This window comes from Strongylocentrotus purpuratus, unplaced genomic scaffold (assembly GCF_000002235.5).
Source record: "Strongylocentrotus purpuratus isolate Spur 01 unplaced genomic scaffold, Spur_5.0 spur5_scaffold_7, whole genome shotgun sequence".
In the NCBI taxonomy this organism is placed as follows: domain Eukaryota; kingdom Metazoa; phylum Echinodermata; class Echinoidea; order Camarodonta; family Strongylocentrotidae; genus Strongylocentrotus; species Strongylocentrotus purpuratus.
This window is the reverse complement of record NW_022145613.1, coordinates 36,034,237-36,061,173: the sequence shown is the minus strand read 5'-3', so window position 1 is coordinate 36,061,173 and position 26,937 is coordinate 36,034,237. Positions and strand designations below refer to the sequence as shown.

Below are 26,937 nucleotides of genomic sequence, written 5' to 3'. Positions count from 1 at the left end.
TATTCCTGCTTTCAATTGAATCTTGTCGCATGTGCACTCTATTTCCACAAAGTCTCCTTTTCCCCCTAAAACTAAAACAAACAAAACTAAAACAAAATGTAATAATAATAATAATAATAATAATAATAATAGCCTAATAGTCCACTCCAAATTTTATTAAACCGAAACGGAAATTCTTTTTGCTCAATTGATCGTGAGCCCGGCAGCCACTGAGCAGCGCCAGATCGACGTTGCTCTATCCCTTTATTGTTGAACGCCAAACAAGGTAGCAACAACTCCCATCTTTTAACGTCTTTTGGTATGACGCGGCCGGGGTTCGAACCCACGACCTCCCGGTTGTGAGGCGGACGCTCTACTGACTGAGCCAACACTCCGGTAGATCTTTATACTGTCGGTTATTAAGCCTTTTTTGTTCAAAACGCAAGATGATTGCATTTTCAGTATTGTATTTCTATCTTTTTCGTTGATTGTCCTCTACTGGCATCTTTATTCTAAACATTTCTATATTTTTAAAGAATTGAATAAAAAAATGCTATTATCTCGAACTTTAATCCTGACATTTATGCTTCAAAAGTGAAGCCTAAGATACACCAGCAAGACGATTACAACAGTTAACACTTCTATCACTGACTTGTTAAGGGGTATTTAAAAGGCTATAAATCGCTGAAATCTTGGGCAGATCAATGATTACCCCTAAAAAGACTCTTTTCCTACCAACAAACCACTCTTTTGTACCTCTCCACGCCTTTTGTTATGTTAATCAATGCACCATTCTCACCGGCGGTTCCGCATGCTAGATCAAGCTTCCACGCCTCGATAAGTAACAACAAAAGTGGGTGTTTCAACTGGTTTTGAAGAAGTGCGTGACCCGAGATCTGTACCTCCTGTATCACATACACACGGGTGTGTACCTTGAATTCTACGCTACATGGACACCATATGACTTTGATATGGGCGTTGCGAGTTAAGAGTCCATGATTAACACAGACACTCCACCCAAGTTGCATCGAGCCCTCACTTAGGGCCATGAACCTGTTCAGAACTGACAACATATATTTGATCGCCAAACGCTCTTATCTACCGTAGACGAAATATAAGCCAGACCCTACGAGGGTTGTTAGATATTTACGGGAGCATTTCCGGAACTTCTACAAGTTAAGCACACTCAATCTGCACATACATGTTACAAACGTCAAAGCGAAACTTGGAAAAGGCTTTCATTTTGGATGCAATATTTTAACATTTTCTCGTCGTAGACTGACTTACGAAGGAACCTATCCATGAGAGTTTGACAAGTTTTGTTAACATTTTCCTTAGCGGACGAAACGTCTAAAACTTCTCGACGCAATGGCGGTCAACAATTGGACTACTTCTTGCCGAATCCTTGTCACGATTCTATCCACACTCTGTTTGGTAAGTCATGTCAGTGTTGTTTTCTTATTATGACAATCAGTCAAGTTTGGCTTTACTGTATAATCATTGCCAAGTTCGAGAATAGCCTTTTTATTCCGTGTCTGCATTTGTTTTTTTATTACGCTAAACATGATCAATGGCGGCAAAGCAGGTTGATGGATCCCCATAACTGAGGGAGCTATCTTTTGTATAACTCGGACATTGGGTTTTCATGAAATATAAACTCATATGTTTATGAAACGTAACCAAAACATTTCGGTATATTTAGGTTAATGACATTTGTAGTTTCTTTTTCTGGTGCTAGCATACAACTTATATTGGAGTTAATTATTATAGATTGGTTGCTTTAAAAAAACGTTGCCATTGCTAGTAAAAGGTAAGTTATAAAAGTATAGCTTAAAAATGAACCTGATATTTTTGGAGTTATATATATAATTTTATAAACATTGTTTGGCATACCAGTAGAGTGCGTTTCAATAGAATACTTGATACCACAGTCACATGGCTGCAAAATGAAAATATATCTGTACTAGTTTATAGGAGGGATTAGACCACCATGCAAGGTCACTGGACATGTGGTTATCTCATCAACTCAGCTCTCAATTAACATATGAAAAAGAGGATCATGGCTGACCAGTGGTCACCGATTAGGCATTGTTTTCTATATAGAGGGAGCAAGTAGCTACAAGTAGGTCAGTGTGGCTTTAATATGATGAAGCATTTCAAATCTCTGTATACATGCAGCTCCCCTTCTTAGGTAGTTTATAAATATTGCTCTAAAGAGCATTGCAACCAAACACATTTTCTTTGACTGCAGTTCATTTGTATGCCTTTATATTTGCCGAACACCAACATACATGTACATAATGATGTTTGGGAAAGGGATTCGCTACTTTCATAACCCATGTAGGTTAAAGCAGTTATAACAACAAACTCTAGGCATGTCGTCGTGTCAATAATATTGTTGGTACCTGTATATTATAATGATACATGGACATTACAAAATCAATTGTTACAGTAAAAAAAAAATACACGGGGGCTCGGGGTGAAGTAGCCCCCGAAATGCCAAAAAGAGTCCCCGAAAGTCATAAAAGAGCCCTCAAAAATTTGCATAGAGTTCAATGCAAAACAAGTTAAAGAGTGTTATTTTCATGCAAGCAAGCTTGAAAAGTAGTCCCCGAAATTGTTAAAAGTATTTTTTCCCCTGAATTTTTATGGTATATAATATAGATACATAATTATACATTGTGCGCATGTAATATATATATATATACATGCATATATTGTCGAATTAAAGATTTTGACCTTGGAATAATGCTTTAATATTTGATTTTTAGCGAGTCTCGTTCAGAGCCATTACCCAGAACCAGTAAAATTAATGGGAGAAGAAAAGTTTTTCTCTTTATATACATTATATAATGTATATAAAGAGGGAGACTTTTCTTCTCACATTAATTTTACTGGTTCTGGGTAATGGCTCTGAACGAGATTCGCTGAAAATCAAATATTAAAGCATTATTCCAAGGTCAAAATCTTATTCGACAATATGCACAACATATATGGACCAGATTGAAATGAAAAGAAAAAAAACTTTTCTTTTGATTGGTTTTCAAATCAATTTACAAATACAATTTTCTAATTTTCATATTATAGGGAATTTAGCACGGAAAATGAAGAAAACACAATTTAAAAAAAGAAGAAGTAGTAATCACCTAAATAAATGTAACATTTTAGTTTGTCATCATTCACTCAATCATTGTGCTAGGACATTTCAAGATGTTAAGTTTACACCTTTTTAAACATACTATTATAACGAGGATTTGTTCCATGTACATGACTTGTATATTATAGAAGTTGCACATTGAAATGGTTATGTGCATTATTATGTAAAGAACAAATTATGCGATGACGTCAACCAACCATTTACGATTACAAAAATGAATATTATCAAACAAAAATATTATTTAAAAGAATAAAAGGTAAGCGAACAAAAACACACACAAAAATCTTCCACAAAAAGAAAGGTTCATCGACAATTGATCTGGGAAGGGCTTTGCCACTGAACCTAATGACGTCACAATAAATTCACGGTACAGTTGAGTTATACATGTATATTACTCTCATTCAGCCGTATCTTGTTGACTTCAGTATACCATACTTGCAACCATTATGTACATACATGTATACAGCTACTGCAGGTCCTCTGCTACTAACTTCACAAAACAGGGACGTGGGCTAAAGCAAAAAAGAGAACCTTTATTTTGGTACTGTTAAGAAATCTTTTTCTGTTTGAGTGAATGCGATTAGAATTGTAATGATTTTTATTGAATATGATGACGCTATAGTTTAACTTTTTTTTTTCGTTGTCACAACTAATTCTTCTCTACAATCTTTAGATGGGATACGAAAACATGTTTTTATTACTTGGTATAAAATGCCATGGACGTGATATTTAAGGAGGGTGTGATGATCTGAAATAATCGTTTGCATTATAGAATAATATTTACGTAGAAAATAATGTACTTCTTATATAACAGAAAAAATTATGATATACATGTAATCTACTTTGAATGGTTTAAATAAGGTACGTAAATTAACACATTTGCGTGTGTAATACAACATATCAGCTTTGAAACAACTATTGACGACCAGCATTTCTTTATCATGTTGTTGGATTGTGTGATTAAATGCCGCAAAAACTGGGGTTAAAAAACGTAATAGCAAAACCACGAATTACCCGTTATTTTTGTTTACTTTTATTAATATACATGTACCTGTCAATTTTTCAGACGTGCCAAGTTCTAGTTGAACATCAGTTTTTTATTGCGGGGGGGGGGGGGGGGGTTTACAAGACCATCAATGCATCGAACTGATACAATACTATGAATACACTCATTGGCAAATAATACACAGTATAAGTTACGTACGACATGTCTGTGACGTCTTCGTTGAAAAACAAATAAAATATTTTCCGTGCATACTATTTGCTTAACCTTCGCCTGATTGAATTAAAATGGAAACACCTAGAGATAGAGAATTCTGTAAAGAAAAAAGTTTACTCCCGCCTCAACAAACTTTTTTTTATGTAGGGGAAGTTTAAGTCCATTCTACATGTATCTTCTTTCGTCCCAATTACTGAAATTATATCATTTTGATATCTAAAACGTTTTCTTTTTGTCAGTTTGTAGGGGAAGTTTAAGTCCATTCTATCTTCTTTCGTCCCAATTACTGAAATTGTATATAATTTTGATATCTAACAAACGTTTTCTTTTTGTCAGTTTGCCTGCAGTTTCCATACTAAGATAAACTCGAGATTAAGAGTATTCGAGAATATATAAAATGGAAGTATCAGCCAAGTTTGCAAACTAATATGGATACTAACCGGTTACTTTCGCGTTTGTGATGGTTCTATTACTTCGTGCTGATATGATTACGGGGAAGTAGGCTTATGATGTGAATACAATGATCCTAAATATTTTGTTAATTCTATTCATAATATATAATCATCATTTTCTTTTACCAAGCACTACTGTATACCCTTTTCATGATCACTATTCATAACTTTCAATCTAAACATTTTAGGACGAACATAACCACTTGCTTGATCGTCTATGGTGAATGTGAATTTAAAACAAAAAGAAAAGATTTTTGGTAACTACAAGGTATTTTATTCTCCTCCATTCGCCGAGTGGTACATTAATATGAATTCAACAAAGACTTGTAATTAAATTCAAAAGAACAACTCCATATATGTGAATATTGATATAAACCCAACAAAGTAGACGCCCCCAGTCAATTTTATTAAGTTCATTTATCATGTTATATCCCTATTACAGATTTAGTTTCATTATTTGTTGTTTTTATTATTGTATATCTTTCTTAGATCACCCATTGGCTGCGACGAAAACATTATGAAGCCTTCAATTCAATTCATTTCAACTCAATTCTTAAAATGACACATTTCTCATACATAATTTAGATTGATTTATATTCAAAAGACTGAATATAATTATGTGCATATAATCATCCTTTTCCTATTCAAAAGAAATACAAATCCTTTACTCTCATGAATTAGGAGCGTCTTAAAATAAGAGCTTAATATGATGGCTTAGAGATGAATATAATCGGTACTGAATATGTCCATTTTTCATTGCGTTGTTGCACAATTTGTACACTTTGCTCGGTTTATAGAAAGGAGTGTCCGGTATAAAACCGCATTCTCACTCACTTCCTGCATGGACCGATGTACGCTATAGAACGGTCCAGAAAGTGAGTGTGAATGGGGTCTTAATAATAATGATAAGAGTAAGAATAGCATGGAAAGATATGAAACGAACAGAGAAATACTGCATATGGCAGGGCTTCACGATAAAGGTGAGTTCTGGTCATCCGATTGCATTGTGAAAGAAATGATGTGGAATGGATCAGAAAAAGTTGATCATGTAGCATGTAAGTATTGTGTACTGCAAAGTTCTGGAGTCATCAAAATCATAATAAATTTTGCCCAGTCTTGGTAAAGTAACAAGCTCTGCACACAGAAAGATGTGGGACTACACAAATGATGTCGGGGGGGGGGGGGGGGCTATCAACCTTGATTTCCTAATCTCTCTATGCTCATTACTCAGCCAGTATACATTTTCTATCAAATTGTTTGGCAAATGACATTTATTTGTAATCTTTAACATTCAGTGTCAGTTTCGTTTGATTCTGTGAGAATTCATTTTTTTTTTAACCAGAACTCACCTTTATCTTTAATCAAAGTATCCTGATAGGAATGGTTAAAGAAAGAAAGGCAAAATACTTTGGCCACATCAAAATACATCAGTCTCTTGAAAGACGACATTGGAAGGAAAATTAGAAGGTAGCAGACCAAGATGAAAACCAAGAACTAACTGGGAGGGAAACATTAAGACATGGAATGAAATGACACTGCGGGAGTGTACTATGATGGCAGAAAACATAGAATATTGTGTGGAAAAGATGTTGCAGTCAACATCCGAACTAGGAGAAGACCCCTTGGTAGATAGATAGAAATATACTTTGTATTTGCCTTGATTCTCAAAGTCCATGTTTAAGTAAGATTTCGTATAGAACTCACACGTTTAATAAGCTTGTTCTTGCTTATTCATATTAACATAATGGGTTTATTTTTATTTTGATATAATTATATACAGTTGACACAATGAAAATTTGCTCGTCGAGTTGAAATAGAAGAAATTAAATAACCGCGTTAGATATTACTTTACTATTACTAGGATGTTATTTTAGATTACAGGAGTCTGTTGTTTGCCATCAGTGACATATTACGTTGATACATGTATTTCAATTAATCCACGTTTAGGACCGTCTGTTTTATAAGATGACGACTTCAATAAAATAATTATGGCGCATGATACTGCAGTGCACATCATTCTTAATTCATAAGGGTCAAATTCCCTAATCGTTAACTGTGCTGACATGAAAATGACCAGTGATAATAAAATTAAAAATCATAATGATACAACTAGGGGCTAATCTTAGTTTGATAATACTGGCGTCCTGATGCATTTATAGACTATCGTAATTCCATTAAAAAAGGCAATATAGATAGATTGAAATCTAACGATCAAGTTTCTGACATTTTGCAAAAGAAGAACACCATTAAAAGAAATCCTAACAAAAGTCTAAGGCCCGAATTCACAAAGGAGGTTTCTCGACAAACCTATGTTTAAGTGCGTCATTATCCGTCTTTATGACGCGTTTCGACGCGTTTTTACAAACCAATAGGTTTGTCGAAGTTTGTAAAAAACGCACATAAACCTAGGTTTGTCGACAAACCTCATTTGTGAATTCGGGCCTTTATGTTTACTTCCAAAATAATTCGGCAATTTCAATAAGTATATTTAAATATTCTAACTAAAATTTAGGAATTCCATCTGACAAGGTAGGGAGTCTTGTTAACTTTCATAATAAAATCGAAAAAATGCAAATGCATTTCCTGTCAAAGATATCAAATAAGATATAGAGATACTCGGACCATTATGCAAATGCAAATGCATTTCCTGTCAAAGATATCAAATAAGATATAGAGATACTCGGACCATTAGAAAATTTACTTTTGAATTATGTTCCCCACGTGTACCCTCTGTATTACTTCAGTCCACAAGAGATTGACATAAGAGATAAACCTTTTAAATAAGTATCTCTCTTATTTAATGGAATTCAACTTGCAACTGACTTTTGAATAGTGTTTTTTCCTCTTTCAGACAATATATTTCTTAATATGCATGTATTTATAAAGTAATACAATTTTGTTTATTATGTTATAATGTTATTGGTTATTGATAAACATACATAGGAAACAGTTAGAAATGCACCTTTTTCATGTATTTTCAATAAGATGAGGCACAATAGATTTTTTTTTGTAATCAGACACTACATTACTATAAGTTTAGGACTTGCACATCATGTAAGATAATAACGACCTACATGTAGACATAAGCTTTGGTAGACCATGGACTGGAGTAGGTCAATGTATAGTTAAACCAAGGAGTAACCGAAGAGCTCTGTGGTATAAAACTCCTTGAGCAAACTGGAAACAAAGGCTGTATAGAATGCTATATTCTGGAATGCAGAACTATCTTACAATCATAATACACAAAAATGGGTTATGAAAATGACGTAGGCACAGGCCTGATTTCAGATAACATGATGATGAATATCCGATCTTGTACGTTTATTTGATGAAACGCAAACATTCCACAATCCATTCGTATTTCTTGAACTGAAGAAATCGTCGCATTCCTGGCATATCTGAAAAAGAGTTTAATATCATTTAATTTCATAGTTTATTCCATAGACTTGATCATTGAGGATAAACCATGACCCGGTGACAAATATTCGTAGCCTAAACCACCAAAGAGCTGCTCTTTTCGAAGTGCGTTTCTTATTGTATGAACTTATTCAAATGGGTAAATCCTATTGAAAGAAACTTTTGTAGGAGGAAAAAAAATACATGGACTGAAATTCCGCAGTCTGTCCAAATGAGGAATTCTATATGGTTGCATGCACATGGGCTCGTCTCCCGCCTCGTAACGTACACTCCAATGTAACATACAATCCGTTGACAAACACAAAATGTTTTCAAGTCCAGAATATATAATTGATTAACACAAACAAAATGTGATTCGTCTTGTTTTAAACAAAAAGCGGAAATGATAGCCAGCAGTTCCTGTAACTGGTTTACAAATTTAATATGAGAATGATTGTGATTTTTTTTTTAATATTCTGAGAATGAACAAAATCGGCATTTTGGAAGAAATATCCGCATAGTTGTAAATTCTTGATTTGACTTTGACCCCGTTCATACTCATCTAAGAATAAGAAATATATAAATATGAAAATAGAACAAAATGATTCCCGATCGGTTAAAACCAAACGATGTTTACATGCAACATTAAGACAATGACCATATAAACAACTATCGTACAGTATAGAAAACAATTTAATTACATTATAAATCATGATCATATACGTTTTAAATCTTTAATGTTAAAATGTTTGGACCTATTTCCATACAAGACGCGTATAATACATCATAATAATGTTTAGCCTGTCACCACCAGGCTGCGTGTCGGCTCATAAACACGCATGCACCAACACCATTCCCAATCAGAGAAAGAATAAAAGAGAGAGGGCGAGATCGAGCTAGAGAGATAGAGAGAGAGAGAGAGAGAGAGAGAGAGAGAGAGAGAATGAAACTTTTATTCAGTGCAACAACTGCTCAGTCGGCCAAGTGGAGGCCTATGACGATTGCTAGAAAATATGTATTTCTTTGTATCAATAGAGAGAGACATCGAAGAGTTGAAAAGATATTTCACGCACTGCGAGTTAAACAATTTGCTAGTTTGATACTGCACCCATGTATAAGATTTACCTTGTCATTCAATGCATGTATATGCGGACCGGTAAAGTACCACACCCTACCATCGAAGAATAATGGGCGTACACAAGAGAGCACATGTCGCTTTTGGGCTAATTTAAGAAGCCAATTCTATTCTACGGTGTGTTTTTTATCGGTTAATGTAGGCAAAATTGGCAATTGTTTTTATTTTGATAGAACCAAGTTTGGGAATTCCTTACCTACAGTTGTAGCCTACCTATTAACTTTAAAGTTGAATGTAAGAGGTACATTATTATAATAGAACTTGAAAATTGAGAATATCGATTAACTTCTTATAAGGACTGTAATTTGTGTTATTTCTTTTAGTATTATTATTATTATTCTCAAAGCTTTTAATGTTACCTTGATTTTGCTTGATTTTACTCTAGTTATTTTATATCTTTAAATGAAGAAATAATTAATACTGATGTTGTTAATAAGACCCAAGTATTGAGCTTTCCAGCTTTCATGATTGTGTCAAATTGTTATTATTATTATAACTATTTTGTTTCATAGTAGGCTATCATTTAACTCTTTGTATTTACAAAGGTAGGCCTATGTTACATTGAACTTGACTGATAAATCAAATGTTTAAAAAAAGATAATCGGATGACTATTTTCTGTAGGTCTAATCAATTAAGGCTTCCCTATAAAAGATCAGCCATTAATTAGAAATCGGAAGATAAGGAATTTACTGATTTTGACAATTAAAAAGAAAGGTTTTTACTTAATTACTTCATAATGATAAACCACAAGTAAAATGTACATTATATATATTACGCGCATATTGTGCAGTATCTTTACCTCTTAAAGGTAAATATCAATACCTCTTAAAGGTAATACAGAGTATGGGGTCGTGAATTTGGTTCAAATGAACATATTGGAAGCATATGCGATCCTACAATATTCAGGGATCGTTGTCGCGCTTGAAATCGAGTGTAAAGTGATGACACTACAGTATGTGTAAAATAATAAAGTCTTTTTTTTTGTTGTATAGCTCCCTCTCAAGGTCAAGATATTTAGCTATAAAACAATGTTTCTTGACTAAAATCGACCGATTGGCTATTTTCGTTTTGAAATTATATATCACAACTGCATATTATGAGATTTTTGAGGTCACAGCTGTCATTGGACGGCAGTAGGCTAGGCGCTATTTGAAATTAATCAAAATTTACCGGGAGCACCGGTAACCCCTACTGTATCTTCATAACGTTAGTTCAGTATAACAGTTTAATAAAAAAAATTTAGCTCGTAAGGGTAATGATCGATTAGCACATGTGCTGTTATGACCCCTTTCACTTACAAATTTTGCTTCTATAAGAAGCCTAATACTGTATCATTGTCTGAATTGTATTTTCAAATTTGCAGTAAGGAAATAAATCAAGTTAATCAAATCAACATAATTATATGAATATGAAAACCTATGTACAAATGGTTGGTTGGTTATTTTACCTGACTGCTAAGAAAGCATAAATGCTTGTTAGTAAGCAACCAGACGGCCGACGGCTTTAGGTCCTCTCCGAGGGACCTGGTAATGAGGATTAATGCCTTACCAAAGGGCACTAGCGCATCGACTTGGTTTCGAACCCGGGTGACCGGATTACGAGACCAAGGCTGCTCTAACGACTGAGCTATCGCGCCTCCTGTATATGTTGATGATCATGCATAAGATCAGAGGCCTAATATATTCCCCTTCTTGATATAGGTTTTAAAGTGTGTTTTGGGGTAGATAGGCCTACTATGTATTTTCCCCCGATTTAAAAAAAAATAGGTTTTCTAACCAGGAAGCTGTAATAAACTCAGGTACAAGCAATTAACCTACCTAAAAACTTTTTGTTGTGAATTTCGAGTATTGTACAAGCATTAGCCCCCCCCCCCCACCACCACCGCCTATTTACGCACCCCGCCCCCCCCCCCCCCCCCCCCACCGGACCCCGCCCCCGGACCCCGCCCCAACCAATTCTGGCACAAAACAAGCCTACATTTTCCCTGGCAGCAAACTTAGACCAAAAGAGCCGACTATATACTATGAGATCATCTTTCCTGTCTGCTTTCTTTCGGGGTGACTTTCAGGGCTTTCAGAGTGATGCTGATAGACACCTCCACAAAATGAGATGACCACGATAATAGGCGTACCGGTACTGCATATCGATATCATGAAGAGCAATAGACAAGCTTTCAAAATAATGTCGTCTGGTCAGAATCGTACCGATCGTACATGTGTGCCTAATCATGGACCATGGCCTAATTTGGACATGAGCAAATGCCAGAAAATGTGTAGGGGTCGAAATTGGACTGTTCGATGAAGAGCTGTTATTGTGTGAGCCTGTGAGGTACAATTTGAACATACTTTTTCAGTTCTAATATACACTAACTTGCATGCCGTTAGAATTTTTAGTGCCTGGTCTTTCCAGGCCTCAGCGTCGGTACGTTACGCGGATGCAATAATGGTATCGTGCAGCGGTTTGCCGTGAAACCTGTGAGTGTGAGAAAACTTCAGAAAAGTGTGAGAAAGTGTATGACTATGGTGTCCAAAAAATATAATAAAATTGACACAAAACAGGTAATTCATGACCATTATTTGAACAATTGACGAAGATTAAGTTGATTTTTGGTATGTTTTACTTTTAGCAGGGATATGAGACTAGTTTAAAACACCTTCCTGGTTAGACTAGGTCTACTTTTAGTTTTAGTAGACCTAGACTATATCTCCACACCAGAGTTACGGGTCAAAGTCTGGATATGATTCTGAACTAGATCTACATGTACTGTAGTAACTTGCCAGGGGCATGGCAGCTAGCGTGCGGCTCGGCGGGAACTCCAGCCAGATGAAAAGAGGTTACCGTACCTGTGTTGCTTGGATCGTGGTCATTCGTGAAAGAAAGAGAGAGAGAAAATTTGAACAAGGGAGAGAGGCACTTCTCTAGCTGTAACTGTTAAAAATAAAATTTCAATAACACCCTTCACATACTATTAGGCCTAGGATCTCAAAGTTGTCCATGAATCATCTGTATCCAGGCTAACTCAGACCCGGGGACAACTCTACCCCGCTGCAAAAACAGTCATTTTACCCAAGTAACCCTAACCTATCATCGGTTTATAAAATGATATGTACATATTTTCAATTTTATTTTCTATATTCTTTTGCAGTGTTTCATCCCAAGTGTCCGTTCAGAAACTACTGGTAAGTTTCGGTTGTGCTATATATATTCTAACCTTTAAATTAAAGCTGTGATTGCTCGCAAATTCAATGAACCTGTTTTCCCTCCAGTATTATTAATTTGTTTTGCTTGATTATAAATTTTGATCGATTAAGTGATTAGGATGGTATGCAATCTATCTTTAATTTTGTCATTTTATATGCAGAAAACTATATATTCTCTGCAAAATGCAAAAGGGAATTAGGCTATCTTTTAATTTTTTGAAAGAAGATGCTTTAAAGTTTTTATGAAGTTGAGCAGGCTCTTTCTATCAAAGGCAATAAATTTGTTGTATTACTAGATAAATGGAAACATGTGCTACTGATGTAACAATATTTATTTTACTGATATGTCACAACATGTACTTTGTTCAAACCTATTATTTTGTTCTTGCTCAAGAATAATTGAATGAAAATTTTCTTTGAAAAAATAAGAAGAAGCTATTACATTATCAATTTAAAGTGTTTGCTTAACTCGATCTGTCAACAAACTCACAACACAGGTTTCTATAAAAGCAAGTTGTTATTCATTTCACATCAATTCAATCATTTTCTAAATTCATACAAATATGAGGAGATATTTCCAATGATTGAATTATGATTATACATTACCAGTATTTATCCCGATTGAATGATATATAGAAGAATCTTCCAAGTTTAATTACTTTGTTGTTTTTAACTGAGCAAGTAGATCTGAATATTTGCTTACATACACATGCAGTATATCCTACCTGATTAAAGCACTAAGTAATGACAAAAAATACCTACAAATGTTTTTTTCTTTCTGCTCACATAATTCATGTCTTGGATTTCTCCATATTCTAATTTCTTTTTGCCTACAGAGCTAGCAGTTGACAATGTTCTCTTTACGAAATTGGAAGATCTTCCTCTTGTGGAACAACAAGAAACGACACTGACGGTGGGCATTTCGATTGGAACTACAAACGTCCCTGCAGTTGCCGATAATGGCGTTGAAGTATCTCACCCGGGCCCTTTCCGAATCAAATACACTCTCGCTTCAGGTACCAATGCTTCCAATGCTGTGGAACTTCTGGAGATAACAAGTGTGTCTACGTCAAATCCGCTTTCTCCTGGAACACTGTATCCCTATGAAATAAATAGTAAGCAATTGTCATTTGCAGTCAAGAGATGAAAGAGAGTGAATTGTGATTTTTTTTTTTCTTCCTCATTTTGATATCCAGCATGAGCTTTGAAATAGAAGGAGTTATATGTTGACCATTCATTCAGTATGCCTGATGATGTGAATGAACTTCAGTTGATAAAGAAATATAATATGCAGGCCTGATAATTACCCGATTTAAATCAATTTCCTGATTTTTCAATTGTTTTCCTGATATTTTTCCCAATTAAAAAATAAATAAACTTCTCCTGATGATTTTTTTTCTTCCTGATTTTACCTCTTCCCCCCCCCCCCCCCCCCCCCCGATTTTTCCCTTATGTTCTCTAATTTTCCCTATTTTATCCATGTTTCCTCGATTTTCCCCCCAATTTTTTCCCAATTTTCTTACTCAAAAGTTAGATGCTGTTTTTTTTTCTCAAGGAGAGGGGCTGGGTGAGAAAAAATTAATGCTCACTATCACCCCTGAATATAAATGTTTGTGGGTTACCACACCTTACACGTCCATTACATTCTTGCTCTCTTTCTCTCCTCCAGATTTAGATGTTTCTCTAACAAGTCTCGGCTGTGATGCTGTACCCTTGCTTTGTGTGGAAATCACTTCTGAACAAGCAGATTTAACACTGATTGGAGAAACTAAGGGCTGCATTCAGATTACATGTAGAGGTAGGTTGTATCCTTTGTTGGATTGGAATAGGTATCATTAATCATTTTTTTCTAGTCACCTGGTACCACAATCATATCAATACCTGTCTGGATTTTTTTCTTTTCTCTCAAGGCTCGTTAAGTTATGATGCAGTATTGCAGCCACTGAAAAAGCAGCTGCGCGGCTGTTTTTATACATGTAAATTAATGGCAACTGCACGCAACAAAGCTCTGTGTTAAATGATACAGGAATGTAAACCGTATTACATTTTACATCATCATAAACAAATGCCGGGGCTTGACGTGTCATATGTGAATGAGCCTGTATTTGTGAAAATCATACCTCAAAAGATAAGTGGCGGAAATTTGTCTATCCTAGCCTAGGTCCAATCTGAAGGAAAGGTAACTTGGCAGCAGCCCATGTCAATTGATTGTTGGTGAACCTTAACCATATTGCAATCTAAAATATATGCATTAATATGCTTATAAGTCAAAACAGAAGTGAACCCAGGGAAGTTGTGTGGTAGGTCCAAAATAGCTTTGCAGATTGAAAGTATGCATTGACAGATTAATTGCTTTTGTTGGTACCCTTGTGGAGCATTTGTCCTTGGCATTTACTTTTAAGTCTCCACATTTTGTATTGGCAACAAGGATGTTGTGCTCGCACAGACGATTGAGAACCCTGAACACTTAGTTTGATGCTTCCTTCGCTGAGAAGCAGAAAGGCATAAGCTGTATTTAGCATGAAATCAATCAACACCTAGCTATAGACAGATATAATGAGAGAACCTTAAAAGGTGTTTTGATCTTGTGATACTAAAACAAAATGAACTTCCTTTTAGCTCGAAACAGAAGGTAGACCAGTAAGTGCATTGATGTTTCTTAACCATGCTTGGTAGATGCTGAAATGTGCTCTTTTATATTTAAACATTTCATACATTCCTGTGGCAGACCTCATAAATCGTGAAAGGTATCGTTAGAAGAAGATATGAGAGTATCTGGCCTCACTTAGTTTGATGCTGAAGACCAAAAAGGCATGGAGAAAGGTCATGTAGGAAATGATATATTCAACCCCACAGTGTGGGGAAAAAACAGATGCAAATTGTACAATGATGATGGTGATGATGTGAACAAATAACCATGTCTTCCTCTATTTTGCATGTATCTTGTAGGTGTGGTAATAACGTACGTTGAGCCAGTTGAACTAGAGACATCAACACTGAAGCAAGGACTCCCAAGTAACAATGTCAGATTAACAGTCAGCTTTCAATCCGACCAAAACTACGCTTCTGTTTCAGGTAACTTGCATCAGCCATGATAGTCTTTGTGTGATCCTTGACATTCAGGATGACCATCTTTTGTTCTTATTTGCCTTTATGAAGAAAATACAGTTTTCATCATGTAAGAGATCTGCTTAGAAAATCTGTATTTTCTAATTTCTCTTTATTTTATGAATTAAGTAGAAATATGTCATTAATGTCTTTTTTAAATGAAGAAAAGATTTTGTCTCTCTCTAGAGATTGAACATACTGAAATTTGTATGTAATTATGTACTCTATCTGATAGTCTATCAGATTTGACTTTTATCTCATGTTTCATTCCTTTTTGTGATGAGATTTCTGTAATTGAAATATAAAAACATTTACCATTAGTATAGAATGCAGATATTCTATACTAATTGTTCATCTGAAGAACAAAAAACCCCGGCTATAGAATATAAGTATGAAAACACCATTTTTAACTTTGGATTTTTTGGATTGAATTCAGTTATTGTTTGTATTAATAAAAGATGGGGGACGTCATTGGTTTTATTTGTTAAAGAGCAGGTTTGTTTATGCATTTTATTACTTTTAAAACTGTTTGAAATAAAAGTGTCACAAAATGTGATGATAAAATGGAAGTGATATGTATGACATTAGGTGCAGCTTGTATCTGATGACTTGTTAATGAATAATATTGAGTACTTGGGGGTGCTAAAAACAAAACAAAATCACAGATTTAAAGAGAGACATGAAATAAAACTTAGACTCACAAAAAAGGTACTTTTAAAGTACATCATATTATCACCATTATTAATTTGGGAAAGAAGCTAGTAGTCAGGGATCTCTTGGGGGTTGTAAGGCATTGGCAAGGTATACTATAACTCTGATGCAAAGTGGGGTGTTGTTCCATGGTTTTGATGTAGCCACTGGAAAACATTGTTCAGTTGATGAGAGTGTAAATTTTATGAGCTGAATTAATTTGAGGGTGATTTTATGCTTGCTATTGTAACAAGATATGTCTCTTTGCTACAGGGACGTACCTGTGGGATCCCTTGGTTTTTGGGAATGACAACCAGTTTGGCACTTCGCCTATGATTCCTGCAACGCCGACATTGACTGCTGTCACAAACTATGGTATCAGCAACATGGGAACGTCCGTCTGGCCTGAGGTATGTTGCATTTGTATTCTAATGTCTCATACATCACCAACTATTAAAGGCATATAAATTGACACAGAAGTTGTCTTATGTTACTTGATATTTGGCCTGGATACAAGCTCTAATGGGTAGGGCTCGTCAGTTAACCTGTTGCCTACTGGGACTGGGTGGTCCCTGCATGTATTAAGCCTATATGAACTACATAATTCAGTAATCAATGGGTTAATGATGCAATACTCAGATTTACTCATTATCTTAGATGAGGCTGGTAACGTTGAAATAAAACAGTTTGTATTTGCCTGCATGTAACTATGACTTGATTTCTTTTCAGGATTAAACAGACAGAGTATCAAATTGATAAAGTATTTTTTAATTTAATGTAAATTTAATGTATTTTATGTAGCCTTTAAAGCTTAATTGCTATTAAGATAAGAGTTTGTTACACATTAATCAGTTCTGTAATGTGTGTGTGTTTGTGTTGAATTTTTTTCAACATTCTTTTTTATGGTTGTGTATATACACCAGTGAAAGAATTGCTTGTTTGTTCAGGAGAGCTCTTTATGGATTTGCTTTATTCCTTTTCAGCGATGTTTTACCAGAGCTCTTCTTGAAATCACAAGACCTATAATAAAAGATCAATCACTCGTTGTTCTTTTTTGTTTCTGGTATCGGTATACACTTTTCTGTGGGTTAGTTTGGGGAAGCAAGATTAGAACAAATTATTATAAATGGTTTACACTGAAAAGCCAAACATGTACATGAATGTGAACCAAAATACAAGTGGTCTTCAAAGGCAAGGTCATTAAGCTATACCCGTTCTGATGCAATCTGAAACAAATACATCTCTGAAGTTACGCCTTATAATGTGGCCTAAGTTTCGGCCAAATGAAAGAATAGTGTAATTAAAATTTTCACGAATGAGATATTTATCCTCCCTTCAAGGTAACATTGGAGCACCTGGGGGGTCTTTCACAAAGATCCTAAGTTGAACTTACATGTATCTCTAAGTTGGATTTAATTATGGAAGGCCGTTTTCATCTTTTAAAATATTTTGTAAAGTTATTTTAAAAGGCATAACATGTTGATGCAAATTATTCATGTTTTCTGTCTTCAAGAAGATATCATGTTCTTGATGTGGAATTTATGAAAAGTCTAGAATACTTCAATTTTTGCTCTTCAATATAATTATTTCAAGGCTACAAATGGCTCTCCATAATATTTAAGTCCAACTTAGAGTTAAGTTTGACTTAGGATCTTTGTGAAACACCCCCCTTGAGTACCTTGTGCGGTAGATATGCATGCTACAAGAAACAAACATAAAGAACTATCACTAGTACAATACTGGGTCACCTACTATTTCACAAACTAATTTGTTTTCTCTTTTGCAGTTAGGAGTAACGATTGATCTCACCGAGTATGGATGTCCTGAGGCTCGTTATATTTGTGTAAACCCTCAAAAGAACAGCTCACGAGAGTTCTCCCTAGGATTCATCCCACAGTCTGCACAATATGGATGCGTGGAAGTTGATTGCGCTGGTAAGATAACTTTAATGGCTGAAAGTAAATCTTACATTCTGATGATGGAAACTGTATTTCAAGAGAAACTTTATCAAAGTGTACCAATTACCAAAACAATATTATGGGTATTTGTTTCTTGTTCATCGTGACTGTGCCATGGACCAGTGATGGCCTGGTGGTAGAGTCGCTGCCCGGCAAGCAGTAGATGCAGGTTGAAGTCCCACTGGTTCCAAAAATTAAATTTTTTTTTTTTTTATCAATAACGATCGATCAATCGATCTTATTGAATGGGTGTAGGCCACAAATATGTTTAAATAATCAAAACATGTTTTGCTCTTGATGTAAGGGGTTCCATGTGGCTATACTGTATTCAAAATATGAACTTCATACATTACTTCTACAAAGAAATATTGCAATTTAACTTCATCCTCAGTGAATGGTAAAATTTCTAGTTGAGTATACTAGCCAATATCCTGTGCGAGCCCTATATGTGGGGTTTAATTGTTAGCCTTTATTTTATCCATACTCCTTATCCGTTTACCTATAAAATGCTAGAGAAAGTTTTTTTTTAGGTTGATTTTATACACAATTTTTTTCCTGATGATTGGACACTTAAGTAATTACAAAATATGGAGACTTGTTACCATTTTGAATAAAATTAAAGAATTCAAGTTGTATTTGTTTTTTAGTATGTAAGTAAAAAAATTATCTGGGATACCTCATGAAATAGAGAAGAATTTGTATGATTCATTTTGAAATCACTTTATAATATTACTTTGATGGACAGATGCAGAGCTCAATTAATTTCACATCAAAAGCTCAAGAAAGTTGATTGAGAATGTAATTTAAATACTGTGCTAGAGTCTTTCCTAGAAACGTTCCTCAATAACAGTATCATCATCCTCAAATCATTTTCAGCCTTTGTTTTTTTAAGTTAAAGGGATCCAGTAACTTTGTCTTAGATGCTTTGAAACTTTTGTCACAAGCGCTATATAAATTTGTCATATTATTATTATTATTATTATCCTTAAAAAAAATCCTTGATTTAGCTCATGCTGCAATGATAATTATAAACCTTTAGGTCAGTCAGGTCAGTCATAGTCATATTTATGATTGAAAATCGAAATCGAATTTTGCGTTTGCCAATGGGTTTTCATAACACTACAGTCTATTGGGGAAAACCAGTATGGTAAAACTGGTCACTCAAAAGGTTTTTACTTTTTTGAGGCATTTCTTGATCATTTTGAAGTGCAATTTTTTTAGGCTTCAGTATAACACCATATCACAGACACTGATAACATGTAGGGCAGTGCATCTCAGATTTAACACACAAGTGCAATACTCCGCTATATTTTTTTTATTAGTGAATTTTTAAGGACTCAGAATAAATTGGGAGAAATCTTTTGACTAGCTCATAATTTTCAGTTTGAGCTAAATCCACTATTTTTCATGTGTCAATGTGGAATGTAAACATATAATTCATCATTGAATCTCTAACGATTTAATGTTGAGTAACCCATACCATTTTGTTTAATTTTTTTCTATTCTGATGTGCAGGGGTAGAATTCATTGGTGGAACCATTACTACAACCTCTCAGGTTGCAGAATTCCAGAGCATGTCTGAGATCACTTTTGATGTTACCTTTGATACTGACCCTACAAAGGGGGGTGTGAATGGGCAGAATCTGTGGAAGGTGAAAGCCTACCTCTCTATGAGTGATGATACAGCCAGCACTGCTTCCACACCCGTCGCTGAAGCTTATGCTGATCTATCAGGTAGTTATCATCTTGTATCTTGGATGATGAATCAAGTCAGAGGGTTGAGGAACAGCCCTCGATCCCTACTACAGTGAACGTTTGTAATAAGCTATGTCTGTCAAACCTGATGCTATTGGCGCTATTGTTAGAAATACAGTATATTTGAGGGCATGAATGTTGTCTTTGTAATGGCAGATAATTCAGTTCATTCCAGGTCATCGTGTTATAAGAACTTGCAAGTGCTAATTTAGCTGAATTTTTACTTTATTTTATTCAGCAATATGAATATAAACATACACAATTACTTTGTATCCTTTTGAAGGTTGAGATCAATTAGATAATGAATTTGTGGTATGTGTAGTATTTACTTGCGAGTCATGTATCTAGTAAAATAGCATTACGCCAAACCATGTCTTCAATAATTTGTTGTAGAAATCAAAGAAATATGTAAATTTATTAGAGTGCTTGCAAAAACTTAACGATTTGCATTCTCCATGTCTTTACATTTGACAGATAATACTGTTAGTCAGGACCTTGCACCTGGTGACTCACTGGAGATCTCAGGTGCTGAAGTAGAATTAGATCTTTCATCTGCCTCCTGCAATTCTCTCTACCTGTGCCTCACGGTTGAAAGGGACAGCAACTCAATAAGGGACAATGGCTCATCTTTGGATTTTGATGTCAACAGCTACATAGTGTGTCAGCAAATAGAGTGCATAGGCCTTGTTATCCAAACTCTGACACTTACCCAGAACTCGAGGCAAACACAACCGTTGCTGGAGTTTGTTTCTGGCCTCCAGGATTTTGTTGTCGATCTGACCATTGATCCAGTGCCGACTAGTGGGGGAGTGATGGGAGATAACCTTTGGATGTTTGAGGTCTTCCTCAGTGATATGGAAGACTGTTCTAACCCCTTGACACCGAACGCTGCCCCCACTGTCATTCCTGGAGTAGGACAAACTGGCCAAGATGTCGGTGGACAACAAGTCACTATTGATGACCTTCTCGTTAGTATCTTCCCATAAATCATTAGACTCAAGCAATGGAAAAGATATAATGGAGTGTAGAGAGATGTGGCTCTTAAGAGCACATATAGCTCTGGAACAAAACAAATATTGCAACTAGAAAATCTCACTCCTTCTCTAGAGAAATTTTAGTATAGTTGGAATGAACAAAAAAATTATCCAAGGCCATGTGAAATTAGTACTTATTATACTATAGTTCATAATAGCTACCCTTTTTGAAACTTGCCTTGTAAATTGCAGCTTTATTACATCATGTTTACATTATATGTGTTTGATTATGATTATGTATTTGTTTATAGAAATAGGATTTGAGATGCCTTGTCATTTTTTATATCTTCTCCCTTTCATTCTGACATCTTGTCATTCACATATAGTCCTTAGCCCGTTTTCATCATGTATTTCATATTGAAGGGTAACGGTGCTCTCTGTGATATCTTGAATTGTATGAAAAATGGAGGACTATGCTTTGTTGGTATCTACTATTATATTCCACATACTAAGAATCTCGCTCTACGATTGGTCAAAAGTAAATCACGTGATGAAAGATAATTCACCCATTATTGATGGGAGAAGCAAAAAGTTTGTTACACTGTGTAGATAGTACTACTATCTACACAGTGCAACGCACTTTCACTGAAGATAGAGGGACTATCTACACAGGGCAACGCACTTTCACTGAAGATTATACAAAAGCGCACTAAAACAGGCGTAATTGAAGGCACACTGTCCTACTTGTAGCTACTTGCTCCCTCTATATAGAAAACTTCCCCAATCGGTGCCCGTTGGTCCCCCATGATCCTCTTTTTCTTATGTTAAATGAGAGCTGAGTTAATGAGATAGCCACCTGTCACAGTGACCTCGCTGGCTCACTGGGCGGTCTAATCCCTTCTTGCTGAAGTAGTAAAGCCTACCTTTAAGCACGCATTACCATTGAGCGCAATTAAAGAAAACACATGCGCGCACCGTACCCTCAAGGGGTTGGGTTAAACTTAAACTTTTTTGGTGTGAATTTGAGCCTAGGTGTCTTTTATGTAAATGCATACACGTCCTTTTCTTTTTGTAGTTAAATTGTTTTAGATGTGGAGTATAAAGCAAATAATCACCTTTTGGTTTCAGGCGATGGCAAACTATCACTTCCTCGTCGATCAGAATGTATACACTATCTTTCCTCAGCTTCGCTTCGGAAAGATAGCTACATCCAGATCGCCTCGGAAGTGATAGTTTGTCCCATCACCTTCACCAACAGTAATTATTTGCTTATTATCATTAAAGTGTTTTAATCTTTTTCTCACAGGTGAAAGTCGATCTATTGACTTCAGCATGTTCCAACACTCGGTACATGTGCCTAAATCTAAATCTGACAGACAGTGCTTTAGAGACGTTCCAAGCTGTAACAGGAGTTACCACGGCTAGTTTAGCTTATAATTGTAAAGGTAAGCTGTGAGGAAGATGTCTTGTTTTCCTGATGTTAAAGGATATGGCTTCATACAGTGCAGATTATGTCAGCTAGGTGCCTATGTTTAACAACGATGTATAGTGTCTATATCATTTGACATGTACATGTATGATGTGTTTTAATTATTGGTAGTATTGTGTGTGTATCTAAAGGATGAGAGGGAATCTAAGATGAATACATAAATACAAATGAATATCAAATACCCTAAAAAAGATTAGAAATGTAATAATAAACACTTTATCAAAGGAGAGACTTTGTCTTGGTGGACCAAAGCACATACCTTTTTCATTTATTTGGATGATTTGTAAAGTTAAAGGAGAATTTGGGTGACACGACATTTGCTCCTGCGACAATTGCTCCGGGCTTTATTTCGTCTAAGATGTAGGGTTAGGGTTAGGGTTTCAATAGGGTTTTATGTTAGGTTTAGGGTTAGGTTTAGGGTAGGGTATAGTGTTGAATCCAGGGTTGAAGTTAGCCATTCGATTAGTGTATGAAATTTACAGCGGAGCAATTATCGCCGGAGCAAATGTCATGGAATCAGAATTTGAGTACGGTTAATTATCATTGAAGTTACTTCATCAGAAAAGAAAAGTTTCATCAATTCCTTGCCCAATACTGAGGGTTTAAGATTCAATCTCTGATCAACAGGTATTGAGCTCACTAGTGCTACTGTAGAACTGAGAACACCCTCTCCGCCTGAGATCACAGAGCGTGCTCAAGCCACTACCATTACTGTAGACCTGATTGTGAATGCCGGTCCTGAGGGTGGTAGTGCCATAGGAGATGATCTTTGGACTGCTGTATTGTTCTTCAGAACTGAAGAGAATGGGACAGAAATGGAACTTATGACAGAAGCTGACATTGGAGAATGGAGAAACACAGGTAAATTTGAATTGCAGTTACATGTGACATCTACGCCTGTGAAAAGATTACGGGATTCTCTCAATATTGCAAGCTTTTCTCACTTTTTTTGTTCCAATCTTCAATAGTTAAGGCTCGTTCAATATGACTCAGCAAACCGTGGGGGGGGGGGGGGGTGGTTTATGTTGTCATAAAGTGTAAAATCCTTCTCATTTCTCTTATCTTATAATACAGAGCTAGTGAATAAGGCCTAAAATAAAATCTTGTTGTATTGCCCTTTGCGACCGACCCAAAAACTGAAAATCTACGGTCGGCATTTTAAAAAAGTTTTTTATTTTAACCGTCTTTTAGATTTTTTTAATATTATTAATGAATAACAAAAAAATTTGTATTTTGTTTGTTGGGATAAATGGGATATAAATGCATAAAATCAAATCATTCCCAAATTCTCTCTCGTCTTCTGCCCTAGTTTCAAAATCCTACTAGCGTAAACATCTTGATCACACAACATTGCAAACCATGGATTATTATGAGGTGAAAAAGATATGAATGGAATGATGATGCTGAAACACATGTATTAAAACATTAAAAACTGAGAAATATCAGCCAAAAGAGGGCGACAAAAAAAAAAGTTAAAAAAAACAAAAACTTTTCTGACAGACCGACCCATGTTTTGGCACCCAAAGGGCAATACAACAAGTTTTTATTTTAGGCCTAAGCGCAAGTCCTTTGTTGCGTTTAGTTGCCATTCATTTTCACGTTTAAAAAAATGTAGCAGCTCTTTTTGCAGCGATTAACCCCACAATATATGAACAAGCCTTTATTGTATAAGTAACGTACAGGTATAATAAATAACTGAAGAACAAAGTTTCCTGTGTATTTATTTGGCAAACTTTTCTTTGACATTTGGAGGAATCTCGGGTAGATTATCTAAGACATGGATTCATGATGTCAAGCACTGAAAAGGAATGTCTTGTGAGCAGTTAAATAGAACAGCAAAAGGCAGAGATTTATGAAGAAACTGTGTCCATCATATTATCACCCAAGTGGTTACCCAAGTGGGACATAGATAGATAGATCAATAAATAGTATATAAGGTGCGCTGATGCATTGATATACAGATTACCTGTATGTCATATTAAACATGTGTAAGCAGAATATTGGGACATTTCTCTTATTTTAATCTGAAAAAAGGAGAAGAAGGAAAAGAAGAAGAAGAGGGAGAAGGAGGAGAAGAAAAAGAAGAAGAAGGAGGAGGAAAAGGAGAAGAAGATCGATCTAGAGGGGGGTTAAAAAACTAAAAATACGCATACAGCCTACAAACTCACAGATTTCAAAAGAAACAGAAAATGCACATACTCATAATCTAAGTAAAGCACATCAATGATCATATCATACTAGAAATAAGTTGTAATCCCAGACTCAAAAAGAGAACACATCAATGTAAGAGGGAGGCTGAAGAAAATAACAGAAAATCCCTGCATTGTAACCTAAGTTTAAACAAATTTGCATCCATTGCAATTTTTCAGATGTGGTCTCTGGCCAGATGGGCACTTTAGGCGGCATCTCTGCCACCATCGACCTTGATTCAACCTGTGATAGCATGAGGTTTCTGTGTGTACAACTGAGCAAGAACCAGAGTGCATCATTTACCTTTGATGTTGACAACAATGTGAGGGTAGCTTGCCGGGAGATACCGGAAACTGAATGCCATGGTAAGTCGTTTATAAATGTCCACTGTGGAAATGTACCAAGGAATGGACATATTTATTATTCATATTAGGAATTATTTATTCTTTTAATCTCTGTGTGGTTCTTCTCATCACATAGCATGGTCATGATGAGAATAATATATGACTAAGAAAGCAATTACAGTCATATTACATGTCCAGATGCAAATACTGGAGAAAACATACATACTGTACATATGCCCATCAGCTTGTACAAAATGTATCCACTCAAGACCATGCATACAAATATAATTATTTACAAATTTAATGAATTACATGTAGTGTGGACCTCTATACTCTTTCTACTGTTATTAGGAACCTCTTTGTTTCTTTGTTTTTTTTCAGGTGTGGAAATAAATGCCACCAATATTCGTATACTCAACTCGATCGACGTGATTGAAAACACAGGAGCTTCTCTCACAGCTGAGCTGTTTCTTACTGGCAATTCCACTGATCAGAGTGCCCCTCTCTCTGGAGAGAAGCTGTGGAGGTTAAACGTATTCACCAGTTCTGATGGCATATCAAAGGATGGTGGAATCAATTTTCTGCATAATCTAACTACATTACAGGTGGGCCAATGCCTTGAGCTTTCATCTTTTCAAAGCTCTATAGATGAAGAATGATTGGTGAACTTTCTCATTTGTTTTACGTCAGTTTGGAGAAATCAAAATAGAAAAATAGTAGAACTGTCCCCTGAAAACGGATTGTTCTGAAAATGCCCTCACATTCAAAGTATGACAAGAAATAGCTGAAAAGTAGACAATTTGAACCCAATATGCTGTATGTGTGTGTAGTCCCATAAACCTATTTCTGTGTGCATGCAGCCAAGGTAGGGCATGTGCTTTCCATCAAGACTGAGTCAATTTCTTTTTGTCTTGATCCTTCCAAAAGCTCACAGGTATACATCAGTTCTTTTGTACTACGTAGTCAACTTATCCTAATGGCTTCCAAACAGTTTCTTTCACATTGCAATCACACTACCGAACTTTATCTTTATTACATGTGTACAATAATTATGGTAAAGCCCAAAAATTTCAAATAATAAATTTCTTTGATTACCGGTAGTTGATAAACAGGAAGCATGTAGGTACATCATGCCTATCAAAATAAATACAACTTTGGTTACCAAATACATGTACATGTAGTATCGTTAATAATAATATTAATAATAATAATAATAATAATAATAGGCATTTACATAGCGCTGTCTATCTAGACAATTCTAATCTGAGGCGCACAAGAAAAATAGAAAGAATGTGAAAGATTGGACAAGAAAGTTTGGATGAGTGCCATAGTGCCAAGTACAGGTATTGTTACAGGTAAAAAAGATAAGATTTCAGCTTAGATTTAAAGGTCTCTAAGGAAGTTATGATTCTCAAATTAAATGGTAAAATAATTCCAAAGAGGTAGTGCAGCTGAAAAAGCCCTTTTACCACAGGCTACTCATGTCTTGGGGATCTTAAAGCCCAAGTCCATCAGCATCCAAGTTAGATTGTTAGTATTATGTTTTTGTGTGGATGCACAAATAAAGAGTAATTTTTGTCCAGTTAAATCATGAAAAATTGAATTTTGATAAACTATTTATATGAAAATCAATAATTATGAAATACAATATTCCGAAAATGGTATCAATTCTTCAAAATTCATAAAAGTTTTTGGGAAATGTCATGCACTCAAGGTATGATACAAATCATATTACCTGGGCAAAGGCACGTGGAAATCAAGTTTTGGGGGATAAAAAGGGAAATTAATGGGATTAAGCTATATAAAGCAATTGATAAGTTGTGAGGACATGACGTCACAAACTGATAACCATCTTGGCAATTTGTGTTGTGATTCTCATTGTTCTATAGT

At 35.4% G+C, this 26,937-nt stretch overlaps 1 protein-coding gene across 1 annotated transcript in view; it reads left to right on the top strand.

Moving 5' to 3' along the window:
* Positions 1-884: 884 nt before the first annotated feature.
* The window catches only part of LOC590964, an 85,786-nt gene continuing 59,733 nt past the window's right edge, over positions 885-26,937 (top strand). The window contains exons 1-13 of the mRNA XM_030973839.1: positions 885-1,413; positions 12,485-12,518; positions 13,376-13,654; positions 14,209-14,337; positions 15,489-15,614; positions 16,611-16,747; positions 18,124-18,271; positions 19,811-20,029; positions 20,525-21,018; positions 22,331-22,469; positions 23,141-23,374; positions 24,883-25,068; positions 25,429-25,652. Coding sequence (XP_030829699.1) covers positions 1,348-1,413; positions 12,485-12,518; positions 13,376-13,654; positions 14,209-14,337; positions 15,489-15,614; positions 16,611-16,747; positions 18,124-18,271; positions 19,811-20,029; positions 20,525-21,018; positions 22,331-22,469; positions 23,141-23,374; positions 24,883-25,068; positions 25,429-25,652 — 2,415 coding nt within the window. The 5' untranslated portion in view covers positions 885-1,347. The remainder of the gene's footprint in view (positions 1,414-12,484; positions 12,519-13,375; positions 13,655-14,208; positions 14,338-15,488; positions 15,615-16,610; positions 16,748-18,123; positions 18,272-19,810; positions 20,030-20,524; positions 21,019-22,330; positions 22,470-23,140; positions 23,375-24,882; positions 25,069-25,428; positions 25,653-26,937) is intronic.